This window comes from Falco peregrinus, chromosome 17 (assembly GCF_023634155.1).
Source record: "Falco peregrinus isolate bFalPer1 chromosome 17, bFalPer1.pri, whole genome shotgun sequence".
Classification (NCBI taxonomy): domain Eukaryota; kingdom Metazoa; phylum Chordata; class Aves; order Falconiformes; family Falconidae; genus Falco; species Falco peregrinus.
The window spans coordinates 3,514,781-3,532,725 of record NC_073737.1 but is presented as its reverse complement, the minus strand read 5'-3'; the positions used below and the strand labels follow the sequence as shown (position 1 = coordinate 3,532,725).

At 39.9% G+C, this 17,945-nt stretch overlaps 1 protein-coding gene across 2 annotated transcripts; it reads right to left on the bottom strand.

Moving 5' to 3' along the window:
• Positions 1-1,165: 1,165 nt before the first annotated feature.
• Positions 1,166-16,652, bottom strand: BNIP3L (BCL2 interacting protein 3 like). Of its 2 annotated transcripts, none has more exons than XM_055820080.1 (6): positions 16,630-16,652; positions 10,358-10,544; positions 8,560-8,632; positions 6,624-6,727; positions 5,689-5,838; positions 1,166-4,414 (listed from the first exon to the last, which is right to left on the bottom strand). In XM_055820080.1, the coding sequence occupies exons 2-6, from the start codon at positions 10,522-10,524 to the stop codon at positions 4,366-4,368; spliced, it is 543 nt and encodes a 180-aa protein (XP_055676055.1). In that variant the 5' UTR covers positions 10,525-10,544; positions 16,630-16,652; the 3' UTR covers positions 1,166-4,365. The 2 variants fall into 2 exon arrangements, with proteins under 2 accessions (XP_055676055.1, XP_055676054.1); XM_055820079.1 differs by lacking the exon at positions 16,630-16,652 and adding an exon at positions 15,835-16,037.
• Positions 16,653-17,945: the final 1,293 nt, after the last annotated feature.

Genomic DNA, 17,945 nt, shown 5'->3' with positions numbered 1-17,945 from the left:
TGGGGATGCTGTATGCAGCACAAAATTTTTCCAGGAGTATCTTAAGGTTTCAGTTTTGTTTTTAAAGTGAAGAATGAACTATACAGCATAGTTCAAGAGCCCTAGCGTTTTATTGGGCTTTCAAGACCCAAAACACAAAGAAGTCTTCATATATAACTATACACAAGGCAAAGATCCTATAAACACTTGCACAGAATCAGGATTTCATCTTTAGATAGAATTTTTACATGTATCCACACACACAAATGTGTAACTAAATTTTTATATAGAACTTTTTCATAAAACACAGAATTCAAAGTAAATTCTAATCTTTCCATATTTGCACACTTCAGTTTGCAACAGAATGTAAATAGGACTTGACACCCCGTGTCAGCCTCACGTGAATAGCTAACTTAGCTAAATCTCTAGGTGCACTGTAGTGAAGTAAAGGTAGAAAGTAACTTTCCCAAACATAACACGAAACACGCTTCTTGGTGCCGTTTACCGAGGAAAGCAAGACACTACCCAGCTCATTTGTCTACCTACGCTGCATTTAGTTGAACAGATAAGCAATATCACTATGCTGCTCTAAATTAAGTATGTAAATAAAACCCTTCAGTTTTTCTTTCAACACTCTTGTACTAGAATGAGTCTTCAAACTCCATCAAAATGTGATTTATACCAGAAAAATCTCAGTGCAAAGATACTGCTGCTTTATGCAATATTATCTTGTATTCATTCTATTGCAAGACATTGCATTGCAACGAGAAGTTTTGAAGCGCACAATGATTTCTTCCCCTGCAACACCTACTAAGTAAGTGTGTTTAACTCAGTTGGCTGTAGAGAAACAATCTGCTCAAAACCCCCATAACCCTGCTCTCCAAAGCAGTTTCATAGCACTAGTAATTCAAAACTTCAGGCCCAAGTTTCACTGTAAGTCCCAAACATCCAACCTTTTTGAAAGCAGGATTTTTAATTTTATCTTACTCCTCTGAAAAAGTAAATAAATCTCATTTTCACAATGCTTTGGATTTTTACGTTAAAAACATGTTACAAAATTGCTAGGTAACTAAAATCGGCAGTTAACAGTATCAGAATGATGACATTTCACATTTAGCATGAACAATTCTTCGCATGACACTCCCAGAAACAGCCCGTGCTCTTCAACCAAGAATATGGAGGCAGATTAACAATTTGGGTTTATGTCCCTTATTCTTTAATCTGCAAATTAACAGAATTAGGAAACAGAAGAGAAATACAAGGAGTACAATAGAGTTGACCAATTATACAAAATCTCATCAATTCTACTTTACATTTCATATGCCACTACATTATTTTGCTTTAGAAGTTTTCCTTGACAAGGTGCTGGAGGACTTGGCGCAGGTATACAATGCTGACAATGGAAATATTTTATTAAGTGCTTCAGGAAAAGAAGCGAATGATCCCAAGTCAATAAAAAAACCAAAACCAAACCCAAGCAATCTTTCAAAAAATTATTCCAGTCTATAAACAGCAGCTTCAATGTTCATGTAACCCAGAACACAAGATTCATAAAACACTATACAAAGCAGTCCTGTAAAAAAAGAAAAAAAGAAGAAAGAAAAAGAGAAGAAAGGCGCAGCATGAAGTAATTTCAGACAACCAGTTTTGTGAGAGCTTTAATGGCACAAAATGTTTATAAGCTACAACTTATACATGTACTGTAAACTGTATATAATGTTACAAAGTGCTAACTAATTTATGAAGAATGCATAATCACTTTGGCTCAGTTAACTCCAATATTTCAACGAATGTCAATTAAAAAATTTGAATTTTGAACAATCTTCAGCTTTCACTTTTTAAAACAGTAAGTAAATATGCATTTGCTGCAGTTAGCCTGCTGCATTTTTAATGTGCGAGTTTATGCATTTTTTTTCTTGACCCTATTTACAAATATTCTAGGCCAGTTTTCACTGAATGTAAGAAAAACGAAGCCTGCATTTTTTTTTCCAAAACTGTAAACAGGTATAAAGCTTTTTAAACAACATTTATCTTAACAAAACTTCAACTATCAATAGTTGAAACCCCTTTTCAAATTATACAACAATCTGTTTCTGTTCACTGTAAAACTAGAAGTTGTAGGCTTTCATCCAAAGCTTATAGCAGGGTATCAATAAATACTGCATTGTATCATACCAAGTGTTACAGTGATCATGTATCCATTCCTCATCTATAGTTTTCACAATTTTTACTTCATGGCTCCTTCAAATATTATAAATTGTCTTGATACTCTAGCCACAAGCTTGCAATATTAATCATCAGATATTCTGAAGAAGAATTACCTTTTAATTAAGGGGTAATTTTTTTTAAAAAAAAGTACTCCCTACTTAGTAAAAATCTGTTTTTCGACTATTCCAATTTCCATACAAAACAAGGTGCTGTAATTAGAACTGAAAGTGTTTCAGCCTTTCTCCTGTCCCCTCAGTTTTTAGGACTGTAAAATGATGTACTATCTAAAACACCCTTCACCACTTCCCCCTTCCCTCCCTCACCTTTGGGTGAAACCCAATATCCACACCTGAAACAAATACGCGGTAGTGGGCAACTCAAGTGCCACTAGTATTGACAACTAAAAGAAAAAAAAAGATGTCTTCAAGAGAATTTTTTGTTAGACTGCCCTTTCACCCTGAAAGCATTCTCTAACAGCATTCAGAAGTAGAGAATAAAAGTAAATACAGTTTAGAAGTGGATTTATACTTACCTTTTCTTACTTCCTGGGAGCTAACTAAGTTCTTTTAAAACCAAATCTCAATCGGGATTTAGCTTCTATGCACCAACTGTTTCAAGCAATCACTGCTGTATCAAATAATCAACTTTATAAAGTCTGATGCAAGCAAACAATTATAGGTAGCTGTTCTCTCCATACCGGCCGACTATATTTTCTTATCATTTTCTACAAGTCAGCCTACTGAACTTTTTAATTAAATGAGATTTTTGCTAGTTTTAAAATTAGCATTGGTTCCCTAAATACTTAGTATTAAATTCTATATCATTTTTTTAATATATTCATATATATATAAAAAAAGAGTATTCTATCCTTCAGAGTCATGCTACATGTTCTGAAATCCAATAAAATCTATTTAAGGACACGACTGCCCCGATGCTTTTTAACAATTTGGTACTAAAGCTTCACATTTTGAAAAGAAGTGTCACTGAAGGAGGACAAGGTTTAATGTTCCCTAAGATAAAAGTTCAACAACATTAGTGAGAAGTCTATCTAACATGAGACACCACAAGTGACTTTCAGATTCCATTTATCCCCAAAGGAGATTGTACAGTAAACAATGAGAGATAGGAATATTGAAAACTCATTTGCAGAAGACATTTCAGAGCTTGACAACTTCTGAATCTTTACGCACCTGCAAGATTGTCCCCCTAAAAGATTAAGTCAAACGCTTTACTTCCTGAAACTGCCATGTCATCATAATTGTAAATGGTTCCACAACAAACAGAATCATATCCTTTTATACAGAGTCTAACTACACCTACAGCTGTTGGGTTTTTCCTTAATTTAAAACTACTTTTAAAAGGAAAATTTCACATTTAAAATTTTCCCTTAAGAAAACAGGTAAGGAAAAGAAAAGCTTCTTCACATGCAAACAATGCGATTTTTCTAGTATTTTCTAGGCATCAGACAGGTTTTCCTACAAGGAATAAGGAGCTGACTTCATAGAAAAGACAAGATTACAACAATTACCTAGTATTAAAATATGCTGATGGATTTAGTAATCCTACTTTAAAATTTACGCAGTCTTTGCCTCCTGCAAATCAAATGGTGTTAGCTAGTAAAAGGGGCCAAGTACACTTCCCCCAAAAGCCGATTTAAACTGTTTTTTATTGCCAGGGATTTCTTAGTTTATATCACAACCAGCTTGTTTCTCAAAAGAAAAATTCATTTTCACTCCAATCAATAATTTTCTTCCAAAGAGACTGTTAATTTTATCACCATAATACAGTCAACATTTATACCATGCACAACTGCAATTTGTCAGGTTGCACTAAAGAGGCAACAACATCACTGATAAAATTAAAACTTGCTGGTGGCGTTTTGCATTGAGAGAAGCCCTTGCAACATATAGACAGTTGTAAACTCCATTCAGCAACTCTGACGTGTCTTGCAGGCCAAGAGGCAGGGGAATGGGAGGAGACAGGGAAAGAATGTGGATAGCGAAACACCTCAACAGAGTTCCAACACAATACTGAATTCCAGAGTTAGCGAAAACCTGGATATGTAAGGAAAGGGTGAAGTCAGGGTCATGCTTAAAATGGTCTCAAGTCAAATGTACTAAAATGAGACAGTAACACCTTCACAGGTCACGTGGATTTCCAGGTTTTGCACTCCATCTTTCAATAAGTGCTGGCTGAAGGGGTGGTCAGTCGTTTTCCAATGTAGATGCTGAAATAAAAAGTATAAGGCATATCGTATTTCACAGAAATACTCCCTTGTTTTCCAAACACTCCTCACACGCTCAGCTGTTCTCTTTGTCTTGCAAAGCAGAATCTGATGAGATTCTTCCAAGGACTTCTCTTCTACAAAATCACTTAAGAGTGAGATTTTCAGATGAGCCTAGAAGGACTGAGACTATCAAGTAAAAGTGGTTTTCTTCCAGTCCCAAGCTCACTTGAAAACCCCAGTCCCAAAGCTTTTGTGTTGTTTGTAGAGGAACTGACACAGGGCTCCTGAAACAGCTGAGCAACACTCTCAGGTTGTTACAGTAAAACAAATAAAGTACTGCCTATAAAGGGAGGGGGTGAGCTTTAAAACACTGAGCATTGAGGATCTACGCAAACACTGACCTCTAACAAATAAATCCAGGCAAGATTTAATTCGTCACAGAAACACACAATTTTGCTACAGTGCAAATATGTTACAATATATTCTCACATATTCTTACCCTCCTAATTTCTTTGACAGTTTAAAAGAATTTAAAGAGACACCTGAACTACACTCCCAGAAACAAATATGAAGCTAAATAAAAACACATTTCAAGTACGTCTTTGCCCCAACACAGAAGAACATAAGACAGATAAACATAACGTAAGGACTTAAGCAAACTGAGAGACTGTGTTGGATTACGCTGGCAATGAAAACATTGCTGAGCAGAGTCACAGCTGACCCTGCAGAACACATCCAGTAATTCACATATCTTTCTGTAACTATTCAATCCTTGACTTTCAGTATTATCAGGCAACTGCACCATTAGACATTGAAAATTACAGAGTATGTGCCATACACACAGAACTACAGCATCATTATTCATACAACCTGTTTTTGTAATGGTTAGTAGAAGTTACAGCAGTTTTCCACCTATTCTGTTCTTCCTTTCCCTACATTATAAACGGCAGCATTTAAGTAGAAGGTGTGAATAATCAAATGACACATGCTATAATTGCAAAGGTTATCTGCAAATTCATGCTAAGCCATGCATTTTCAATATAAGAAACTCGATCTATTCTAGAAAAAAAAACATACTAAAATGGCTGCAAAGTTTTAGCTGCTGCAAAGTTTTCCTGCATTTCAAAAAGTACACCAAGTCTACCTTGAGCAAGGTGCAACAATACTCTAGTTATTCTAGATAAAGCCCTTTTCAGCAGGCACCTGGCATACAAGTAAAGCAGCAAAGCAAAGCCAGATGCAAAAGTTGAAGTGAAAATTAGGTTAATACTTACCCTAGTCCCAAAGCCAAAACATGAGATATGAACAGAGATGGAATGAAAACCTTAAGAAATTCTGCAGAGAAAATGCCACCTTTTTTCATCGCTCCACTTTTCCTCATACTTAAAGACACTGAACGTTTAGGATGTCTGAAATGAAATTCCCTGAAAGAAGAGGGGGAGGGGGGAGAAATTCAACAAGATTTGTTTCTTTACTTTTTTTTTTTTTCTCTTCACACAAATGCACAGATCTCTGTAGGAACACTTTTTTCAAAAGTACAAAGAGCTAGAGATCAAAGCAAGAGATCCCTTACACAGTGTAAGGAATCAAAGATAATAATAGGAGGTATTGTGGAGAGACCACTTACACAGACAGTACAGAGACAAAGGGAGCAGTAGCTGAAGAGAGAGGTAGGTCCGAGAGAGGGAATTTCAGGATGTGATTTGTTAGCAAGAGCCTTGTTTGTTGTTCCAAACAGAGACACAGAAGTCTGCCAGAATTAAACAGCATCCTCTATTTTAATAAAAATGCTTTGCATTCAAGGATCTCAACGTTTCCCCTTCCGTGGATGAACATTACATATTTTACATAGAAAGAAAAAAAGGTACAGAGAATTTAGGAGACTGGCCCAAGGCTATTCCATTCAATAAGCCAAAACTAAATCCCATGAATCCCAGCTCCAAGTACCCAGCTCTCCCAATAATTATAATTTTGTCAAGAAAGCTTGTAATCAGCTTGCTGTGGATTTATACTCCTTTCAATAAAAAGGTCATTCTGTTGCTATTAAGATTTTCATACTTCATTGTTTTGACTTTTTCTAGCCTCCCCAAAGAGAAATTTTTTCTAAGACAATCTTATTTGGAGAGCCAGAGTAATTCCATGCAATTGCGACTTACGATTCTTCTCTCCTTCATACAAAAGAATATACATTAAAAAAAGTTTAACTCACTTGGGAGGAATGTTTTCAGGCCTACTTGACCAGTCCGACACCCAGTCAGCACTTTTCTTCAAAACTTCCAATTCTTTCTCTCCTTCGACTGCTTCTTCTTCAGACTGAAAATATACAGGGGACAAGCCTCACATCACTCAATTAGCTCCTCTTTACAGTGTTAAATTGAGAGCAACAATAACAGTGGCAAAGTGATAAGCACCAAATGGTGGCACCTGACAAACTAGGGAGTGTTCTTGGCCTATTGATTATTTAGAAGAGATTTTATTATGCTAAGAGGAGGATCTGCGGAAGTCAGTATACTACAAATTCTAGTACTAGACCCAGGCCTTCCACATCATTGCAAGTTGTTTGGTTTTATGAGGGCTAACAGAAAAAAAGTATTATTTTAATCCTAAATGTAATAAACCAGCATTACTGCAAAAAATATTAAAGTGTAATTACAACTGGCAAAAAGTTGATGGCATTTGATTTAAAGCCTACAGAACATGGCTAAAGCACAGAAAGACAACCAAATAAAAAGGTTTCAAATACAGTATTTTGACTTTTTTTAAAGGTGTTACTAGTCATTTAAAATTTATATTACTTACAACTAGCAGCTTCTACTGGGTGCATCCCAGGTGCAGTAGGGAAAGGCAAGCACTCACTACAATTGTCTTGCTCCAAAGATTTAACATTACGTCATCAGATGCAAATGTTACCATATAGGAAAAAATTGAATTAAAAAGGACTGGAGAACGCTACTGACTTCAGTACAAACTCTTCCTTAGTATTTAAACAATTTCCTGAGTGGTTTTTAGTAAAACAAGATAAACCACGTACAACATTAAAGTAGGAACCACACCAAAAGCAGGAGTAATCAAATACAACAGTCATGAAAGTGAGCTGGCAGCGCTAACCAACAACCTCACTGGGATCGTTCTGGCTCTGTAGGGCAGAACTGCAACAGCCCTACTATTTGGCCAGGTCTTTGAAAACATTAAATGCGAGGTTTCATTCTTCCAGGAATGCTTTTTATTTATACTGCTGAAGACAGCAAATTCTATTAAATGATTAAACCAAGAGTTCAGCACTAGTCTCCTCTCAGTTTGTACTATGGAGATTACTCACTATCATGTGAGCTGACTATCGGTAAAGCAATAAACCGAACACCCTGAAAACTTGTGCAGAAATATTAACATTTCAAAGACAAAACGAAATAGGTTTCACATACACAGTGCAAGCAGTGTTGAACAATAATGTAACTGCTACTAAATAGGGCATTACTCAGCTTTAGAGTTGGAGCCTCATTTTCCCCTCTCACTCCAAAGCTATTAATCCTCCAAGTCAAATTTCAATTAATACAGAATCTAAGCCTGAACAGAGTTCACTAACCCTCCCTCATTTTTAAAAATAATTGTTCTGGAATGTGTTTTAATGTAATAAAACTTTATTCTGAAAACAATGCCTTAAAAGAAAAGATAATTCAGTTAAACTGACATAAGCTTGAGCGCACAAAAATTATTTACTAGACCTATTTATATTTATAGGCAGGTACTATATAAAGTTCTAATAAAAAACAGGATTGAGTAAAAACCTCCAAGTACAAGACGAGGAAACGGAAACAGCCTTACCCAAATGACTAAGGAACACCTCCAAATTTTGAATAAATAAGGTTTGTAAAATACATTTGCTAGTACTGCACCTAACAACCAAGTTTAGGGTTCCTGAACAAAAAAAGGTAAATTGCTAGCAAGCCGCAGTGTGATGCTTTTTTTTCCTGACATGTAAAATACATAACATTTTAGACTTCTGACATGACAGAGAGCTTGCTCTACCCCTCAAGTACTCCCAGTACTTGGGATCTATGTAAATACATGGTCCACATACAATAGCCACAACTTTAAAATATATTTTTTAAAAGTTAACATATTTTAAAGGTTAATGAAGAAAATACCTGAGAACTACTGTCTTTACTTGTGTGCATTTCCACATCAAAAGTTATCTGTCCATCTTCTTGAGGTGAAGGGCTAAAGAAAAATTGATTGCATTATGTCATTTTGTCATACTGCACTGTTTCATCTAAAGAATCATTAGTGTAAACAGCATCGCAGCTGAATCATTTCCACATGCACTTCTGCACACAATTCAGAAGACTTACACACTACGCTACCCTTCAGATCACAAACATCACTATTGGCAAGTCTTCCAAACCCCCTCACCTTTTCCATCTTTTTCCCACTTATAATTCTACCTTTCTCAACGGGGTTGACCGTCCTTCCACTGGAGCAAAGAAAGCACTGCCCAAAACTTCAGCTGCTACACAAAAGATGTAGATCCCTTCCTTCTTTTAGGTAACACTGCCAGTATCGTGAATTATACCTCTTTTTGTATCATTATATGCAGAAATATCACACATCAAAACATCTTTTAATGTTTGGCAAGAATACGTGCTCCTCTTGTTAGCCTCACTTTGAATATTACAAAACTGGTAATCTACCTGAGATATTAGTCACCTCTATCAAGGAAGCACTAGAGAATTTAAGTCAGGAACAATACAAAATGCTCTATGATGCACCAAAGCAGGTGTCTCTCAATAGAACGCCCAGGGCATCTTTTTAACCTGACTTAAGCTTTCATGATAAAGGTGTATTTTAGAAGCATCCAAAAAAGAACCCAGAACACCACATTTAAGAGCAACTTACTGTTTAGAATGCAAAATATCAAAGTACCTCCCCTTTCCTGTATATTACTTTAACTGCCAAAAGGGGACAAAAACTTAACAAAAAATTAGTAAGCCGAAAATTAAGGTAAAAATAAGGAATCTGTTTTCATTCACTTAAAATGTGGCTGGTGACTGAAAAATCCTCTGCTAGTAAAAGAAACCATCCAGCCACCATCTAGCAAACATTCCTGGTTCGACTGCAAAGTACAAAACTACTGAGAGAGCTAGTCTCTTAGCAACATAGATGTAACAAACTTTAATTTTCTACAAATGTAACCATTCTATTTGAAGTACTGGTCTGGATTATTTTCAAACATTCTACTACATTCAGTAATTAAATCGGGCCTCACTAGTTTTAAATAGCTTTTACATCCATCAACCACTTTATAAGCTACACAGTAGACATGACAGACAGCATTCACCCAGCAAAACCAAAGGAGGCACAAGCAGAAGGACAGATAAAAATTATATACAGAAACTGCTCAAGGATTTCCAAAAATGCCCCAAAACTTGTAAGAAAAACGGTATAATGAACACATAAGAAAATCATAATGCTCACATCTGCCTCAAAACATTATATTGTTAGGCAAGAAACATTTTGCCTTCACAGGAAAAAAAAAGCAGAATACTGAAAGCAAGGAGTACAAATTCTGACAATCTTTTTTCCTGTTAAGTCCAGTGATGTGTTTCATTATGCTTAACTAAATACAAAGCACGTGTACATAACATTATTATTAAGAAACCAGTAAAATTAGGTATTTTTTATACCATATGTGATTTATGACAATGTGAATTTTAACTCTGTTGTTGACGTGACTTTCCCGCTCCTGGATTCCTTAGCTTTTTGTAGCGACAATGTATTTTTCAAGTCAGATGTCATATTTTACAGCCAACTACCACGAGCCAGCAAGGACTCCAAATATTGGTGCATGTCAAACTTATACCGAAGAAAAAGCTTTACCCCCTCCATTAGCGTCTACAGTATAAATCCTGCAATAAATTGCATGCAGGACAGCAAACATTTCTTTACCTGTCACAGTGGGAACTCCCTCTTGAACTGCTCTGTCCTGATTCATGCTGGGCATCCAGGAGAATTTTTTCCATGTCTCCATTGTGGATGGAGGATGATGAAGGGACATGTTCCAGACCTCCGTTTTTCCCATTGCCATTATCGTTGCTATTGCCATTGCCGTTCATCTGTAACTCCACCCAGGAACCTGTTGGGCCAGCCAGATGTCATTTCATTAAAAGCAGTGGAACTAAAACACATCTCATGTTTATCAATTTACACAGAAAAACCACGAATATGGTGAATTCAGATAACATACACTGCTGCTGGGAGAAAGCTCATAAACACGTACTGGAGACAAGAGTGACATGTTCCCTCCTCTTTCACCAACAAACACACCCCTAAAAAGTTATGTTTGGTTGCTACCTACCTCTGGGGCTAGTCAAACAAGATGTCCCCTCTCAAGTATTAATACTTTAATAGGCCACATTTCTCTCTGCGTTTTGAAGCTTCAGTTACCTATTTATCGCCAATTACACTAGCCACCCCGCTTCCCTGTTCTACATCTACGCTCCTTTTTGGAACAAAATTTTCATCCCCTAGCCCCCTACTGTTCAACTCCCCTGTCTGCAATTTTCTATTCTCCCCTCTACTTCCAAAGGCCCTGAATCAAACCCTGATTTTCATTTACACCAGGCAGGCTGCCATTCTCAGGCCTCATTCAACTTTCTTTGCCCTGGCCCTCTGACAAACATCTCCCATTCAATACCATCTGCCACCTCTCCTATCCTACCGTACCGCAACTCAAACATCAGAAGCTTGAGGCAGGCATTATGTCTCCTCACACAGCCAAACTACCACACTAACATGCATTTCATTGCAGTTAGATTAAAAGATTTCACTTGCTAATAAGCCAAGATAAAGAATGGAGTAGCAGGGAAATCCAGAGCTCTCACACGTAATAACAGTCAGCAATTTCAATGGCAATCACTTCAGCCTCTTTTTTTCTCCCCCTTTTTTTTCTTTCCTTAGCCAGGGAAGGCTGTATAGCCCACAAGTTGAGATTTACTGTTTCCACCACCCACCCACCCCTTTTTTTTTTTTTTCCTGTAGTTATACCTATGGGATATCCATGTGTGCACTGAGATTAAAGCAGCTGCTAAAAAGTTCATATACTCCATATTTCAGGTGAGTATTTTTATTTTTTTTAAATGTCTTCACTTGTATTTTAATTGCAGATTAACTAAATGCAAAACAGTATTTACTGGTATGGTATGTTCACTAGTGACATGTTTCAATTGGAAACTAGTGAAAACAAACAAGTTTTGGAAACACTCTTAATTCATAAATATACCAGTAAAGTCCTGAAGCGTAAAGATAGAATAGACTTCTACCGCTCTATCTGTTCCAAATATTTAACTACACTCCCTACCAAACTGCAATTCCAACCTTCTCATGTAGGCATACAACAAGAACGATTTCACTATACAGCCACTTTATTAGCCATAATTATGGAGAGAAAGATCTCCCAATCTCTCAAAAGCATACCATTTTCGATGCAACATTATTTCCCATTATTGGTCAGATAATGATTTCGCACACATATATTATGTCATCACAACTCCTATGTAATTTAATTTACACCACCTGAAGGCAAGCACTTTCACATTTTTTGTGTTTCATTGATTTTTTAAGTTTTGACATCTTCATTACTGAGGCAAAAATATTCAAGAAAAGAAAGCCTGATAATACGAATACAACAGCTAAAACTACACTCTAAACCCTGTTTTTACAGGTTCTAAATTTTAACACTGATTGCTTGACTTCTGAAATGCACCTTAGAGTGCCTGCACATGTTTTTTACAGCAAAGTTTTGGCTCTGGGAACTGCATCAGTGACACAGGAAGGGATTTATGTCATAACGAGTTCACCTGTTTTCAGCTTGATTTTGTGAAGCTGAAACAGAGTTTGTCCTTTGTACCAATTAACTATGCCATTATACTGATGACCACGGAAGCATCATACTCTTAAGAGTCCCGGTGGTTTACAGTCTGGTTTCCCCAAGAAGTATTCACAAACAAGGAATTTAGGGTGTGCACAATCATACGATGTACACCAACCCTGTACTACATACTGGGCTTTTCAGATAATGAAGCATTAACTGGGAAAAGGCAGCCTTTGCTCAGGCTAGTCAGCATGAGACGCAGAGATGGTATTATTTCAGATTTATGATGATTGCAGGTGTCTAAATTTCAAAGTAAAAAGGCCACGCTCTAAGAACTACATCAGGAAGCTGGCTTTGCCGTGCAGCAACACCTTCACAGCAAGGGGCCACACATGCAAAAAAACTCAACACGTGGCACCTGCAGTTAGAAGACAAGTTAGGCCAGAAGGCTATACATTCCCCAAGAGCCATTTTGGAGTAAAGAGCATCTAATGGGAAAACTATAATGCTCAGGATCTGCAAAGACATCTATTATTAAAAAATCAGCAGTGAGCGACAAACAGCGTGAGAGGAACAGGGGCCAAAGGTGCAAGGGGATGTCTTCCTCTGACAAGCACAGGCAGGGAAAAGCCCAGCAGAAGATGATCAGAACTGGTTGCTCTAGTATGCAGCTATTAAACACACCTCCACAGCACTTAAGATTATGCACAAATAAAATCTTTGTTAACATTTATCCCAGACTGACAAAACTTGCCGTTTATCTAAAATGTGCTGTGGTCATACTAGGAAGAACATTCAAATTAAACTGTGAGTAAAGAGTCCCGACGAGTCGAGCAGTAGTTTACATGACAAGCAGCACGTTCTCCATCTGACCTCACTTTTAATGAGTCAAAATACATTCAAGGAAGCATAATCTGACATCAAGCTAGAACATGCTACATACTCCCACTGGCAGTCACAACCGGTTTGTGAGATGGGATTCAGAGAGCCCTAGTACTTTCAAAGACTGATTAGAGGGACAAAAATCTCTGCTTCTTTAAAAAGATGCACAGGAATGTATTTGAGAACAAACTGCCCAAGTAGTAAGCCAGCGCTGTGTGCCCCAAGCTTTCTTCAAAACTATGAAAGTTACATTAATCACCTGCTCTTAAGAGAACTCTTGTTTTTATCATATTTATACTTGACAGTAAAATGGGAAACATGGTCAAGTTAAGAAATGCAGCAGCATTTTCCTCCGTTCACAAATCACATCACACACACTTTGGGGGGGAAAAAAAACCCAAGCAGCTGCTTATATGAATGATATCTTTCTCCAAAATTGTCTGAATTTTGCCCATGCTCTAAGGCTAATTAATTTGCTATTAATTGATATGCACTGACTTTAATTACAAGTTTTTCATAACTGGGGGACTATTTAAACAACAGTAGCCAAACGTGTGGAAGAAGAGCGTCTCATTTCTCATTTTGTTTATTCACTCTATGATTTCACTTGGGGGGGGATGGAGATATCGAGGACAATATATAAATTATATACACATCTATATTACATATATATTTATATAAATAATCCAAAGTAGTAGTTCACAAGGAGCCTGAGCCATGGTAATTTTGAATAAACTGATGTCACTTCTATAATGCAGTACACCATTAACAACAACAAAAAAAAAAAAAAAAGAAAGAGAAAAAGAGAAAGAAGAAACAAAAGCTGTTCAGATTCCCATAGTGGTAATTATTAAGCAGATTTTCCATGACAGGGCTAGATGGGTTCCTCCCTAAAGTGGGATTTCTTCTTTTTGTCAATATGTAACAGAGCTTTATAATAATTAAAATACGCAAAGAATCTAGAATTCCCAGTGCAAGCAAGCCTTTTTTTTTTTCCTTTTCTTTTTTTTTGTGAACCCAACAAAGTATAGGTTCAGTTACTCCCAGGTCTTCTGACCCTCGATTCAAGTACGAAGGGATCTTTGAATGAAAGGCCCTAAACATGCAGAAACGACGTACAGAACAAAATGAATAAGTGTCTAAGCTCATTAGCCTGAAAAAGTTCACTGGAAAGCTTACATAATGGCAGAAAATGTACCTATAACACCAAAGCATTGTGGAGCAGCTGAACATCTGAAAGCAGCACTAAGCCTACATGGAGCTGATTGGTTGCATATGTTTTGTTCACGGAGCACAGACTATCAAACATTTCCTCTCATACCTTGTGCTCACCACCTTCAGTAATCACATTGATTTTGCTAAGCCTTTACGTGCTGATCCAGCAGTAAGATCTACGTGGGCAGATCCAGCACAGGCTTACAGTGCACTCATCTCTTGTTGCTCCTACTTTACAGCAGATTAATGTGTCCCATAGAGTAAGTTAACATACTAACAGAAAATAAAAAGGAAATATTTAAAATACAACGATCGCAGTTTCTGAAGTAAGCATTGTTAGGTACTAAGCATGTTGCAACTTTAAGACAGCATAATCGGTATTTTAATACGCTAACAGCCCTGAATAATTTGTTAAAATACCTATTTGACTCAGGTGAACATTGCTGCAAACTGCCATCGTTATCACAAGAGGTAGTGTTGCCACAACACACCAGCAGCATTATGAAATAGGCACCATTTATTCTTCTTTAATACAATTCCCATTGAGTTACAGGAGATCAGCCAACCAACGTATTTCGCGGTCAGTTAAACTTCATTGTAAACCACGAACGTAACAGTTAATGATTAATACAATTTATTCACCTCTTCAACTGCAGTATCCTTAATAATTACAAACAAATGAAAGGACACGCTGAAGCAGCTGTATAAAACGAGGGAAAAGCATCTGCCAAGTAAGTAGGAGAGCACACATAAAACCCACCGATGTGCCCTACCAGTGTTATCCGAGGAACAAAAGGATGCAGCAGGGCAGCTGACATAGATGCCGGATATAGAGGAAAATAGCTCACGTCAGTGGTATTGACTCAGCCACTGAATAAACTCATTCCCACAGTCACGCTCCTCCCCCTACCCTGCTGTATCCCCATCTTAGCTTTTAATACCAGCCACCGAATAAACTCCGTTTAACCACGAAACAAACCTGCTCCCGCTCTCGGCTCGCCCCGAGCCCCGCCGCTAAGCTCCCTCCCGCGCCCGCCCCCCCCCCCCCCAGCCCCGCCGCCTCAGCGCTCCTGTGAGGGGCGGCCCGGCCCGACCCCCCCAGCCTGGCCCGAACCCCCCGGCCCGAGCCCCCGCCCCAGCCCTCCCGCAGCACCCCGGGCGCTCGCCCCGGCTCCGGCGCGCAGCCCCCAACCCTGCGGCCGCCCCACCGCCCCTTCCCCCCTCAGGCAGCTCCCGCCGAGGCGCTGCCCCGGCCCGCCCCGGGTCCCCTCAGGCCTCGCCACCCGCCTCTCCCTCACGGGCCGCCGGCGCAGCCCGCCGAGACCATTACAGCCGCTCCACGGCCCGGGTAAGGCGGAGGGAGGGCGGCCGCAGCCCCAGGGCAGCCCTCACAGCGTCCCCCCCGCCCCCGCCCCATTTGCGTTCCTTTGCAGACGCTAACGGCGGCCGCACTCACTGTTGAGGCCCGGCTCGGTGTGCGTCCCCTCAGCCGGCGGGTTGTTGTTGTTGTTGTGCTGCGGCGGCTCATGAGGGCTGGACATGGCGGCGCAGGAGCGGCGGCTGAGGCGACTGAGGGAGCCGCTGAGGCTGGGACAACAACAACAACAAACCCCGGACTCCGCTCCGGGCCCGGCCACCCCGCCTCCTCGCACCGCGCAGGCGCGGGCCGCGCCGTTCCCGCCCTCCCGCCGCCGCGCACGCGCCGCCCGGCCCGGGGCGCGTGCCGCGCACCATGGCGCTCTCCGTGCCTGCGCACGTCCCGCCGCCGCCGCCGCGCCTGCGCGCCACGGCCGGGCGCCGAGGGGAGGGGGCGCCGGGGGGCCCTGCGCGGCGCTGGCCGCCTCCAGTCACGGGGAACCGCGGGCCGGCCCGCCCCGCTGGAGCCGTGGGACGCCAATGTCCCTTCAGGAGAGAGAGCTAGAGCGTTCCCGCCAGCCCCGGCGTAGGCCGCGGCCGCCGTTCCGCGCCCGGAGAGGACGAGGTCAGCCTGCACAGGCGAACCCGTGTCGCGGTGCCCATCAGGCCCCCAGCTCAGCCGAGTTTCCACATGAGGGAGTGCAACAAATCCCCCTCCGCAGGCGCAGCGGGTGTGAGGTAACCTGTCAAACCTGCGTGGCGCAGTGGGCTCCCAACGCTTCCTCTCACATCAGGCTTGCTTTCGCCTCAGGTAATTTTAAGCCAAGAGCAGGTCCAAAAAATAAGAGCCAAGGCATTCTGTAAGAACTAATGGTCTTTAAGGTTTAATACCCACCTGAAATGATAGTGTTCAGGAGCCAAACCAACCTCTGCGTGGCAGGTTTTTTCATTATTGGCAGACAGTTAAGGTAGAGAAGATGGCATCTGTGTAATGAAATAGGGCTTGTTCTGCACTGGGATGTAAAAGCACAGCTACAAAAAGTGAAATTAGTGTGCACCGCAGTTTCCTTTCAGTATGAAAATGAAGAGGCACCCTTAGGCTATTTATGCACATACAGCTGTACTGAGCATGGGAGTAACGCAGAATTCTGGGGAAGGCACATTCAAATGCAGTGAGATACAGATGCAAACATCTACCTTACCCTGCTGAGGTTTATTCATTTGTAGCATGGGTAGCTTCTGTACCAAGTACCTATTCTAAGTCAAACAATCACGTATAGAAGACAAGGCTCTTCTAAATTATTAATCTCAAGATTTCCAGAGTTCATTTTATCTTGCAAATCAAGCCAGTCAATTCCTCAAGGCAGAGCAACATTGCATAGGTACTTGGTATGGCCTTCAGCAGACCCTTTACTAAGATTCTTCTGTTTCTGATCTCCTTTTTCACTCACATTCTCTAACAGAAAGAACCAGCAAGACTAACTTCCTCCCAGGTGATTATTTAATTTGCCTTCACGGCTTGAGAAATGATGTTTACTAACTTCATTCCATTTGACATCACTTAAAGCTCAAGGTTTATTTTGAGGCCTAGAGTCTTTCTGGGCAACTTTGTACCTTAAGTCCCATCTCGCACATCTATATACGAGCATTTTGCTTCCCAACAGTGGTAACGGAGCCTTTTATATCATAAACCCCACCCCATCAGCAGCCAAGAGAAAATAAATTGTCTTTTATGTTACTGTACCCACAGTAGGAGTTCAGTAACAGTAATATGATCAGAGACTGAAGTCACGCAGATACAGTTCCATTAATGTCCTTTCTTTTGTCATCTCCCTGTTACATATGGAAAGAAGTAACTTTTGTGTCAGAACTATTTAAAGCTAGAGAAAAGCCTGTATGTACAGTTGTCACAGTCATCCCATACTACAATACCGGTTTCAAACGTTTCTCATCTTCTGTTTATCTATGCTGTGTTGACAAGCATCGGCATTAGAAATCCACCTTCCATAACACTGACCTTTCTTAGCAAATTGACCATATACCCTGCGTGACTGTACCAGATGTCTAACCTTGTGGAAAACCTGGATTTCTCTGGGATATCACTGGAAAAGAATTAGCTACACATAGCAAAAAGCAAGCAATGCTTCAAATAATTTAATAAAACAGCTATTTATGGGTAGAAAGGCCGCAGATACATTCTAGATTGGAATC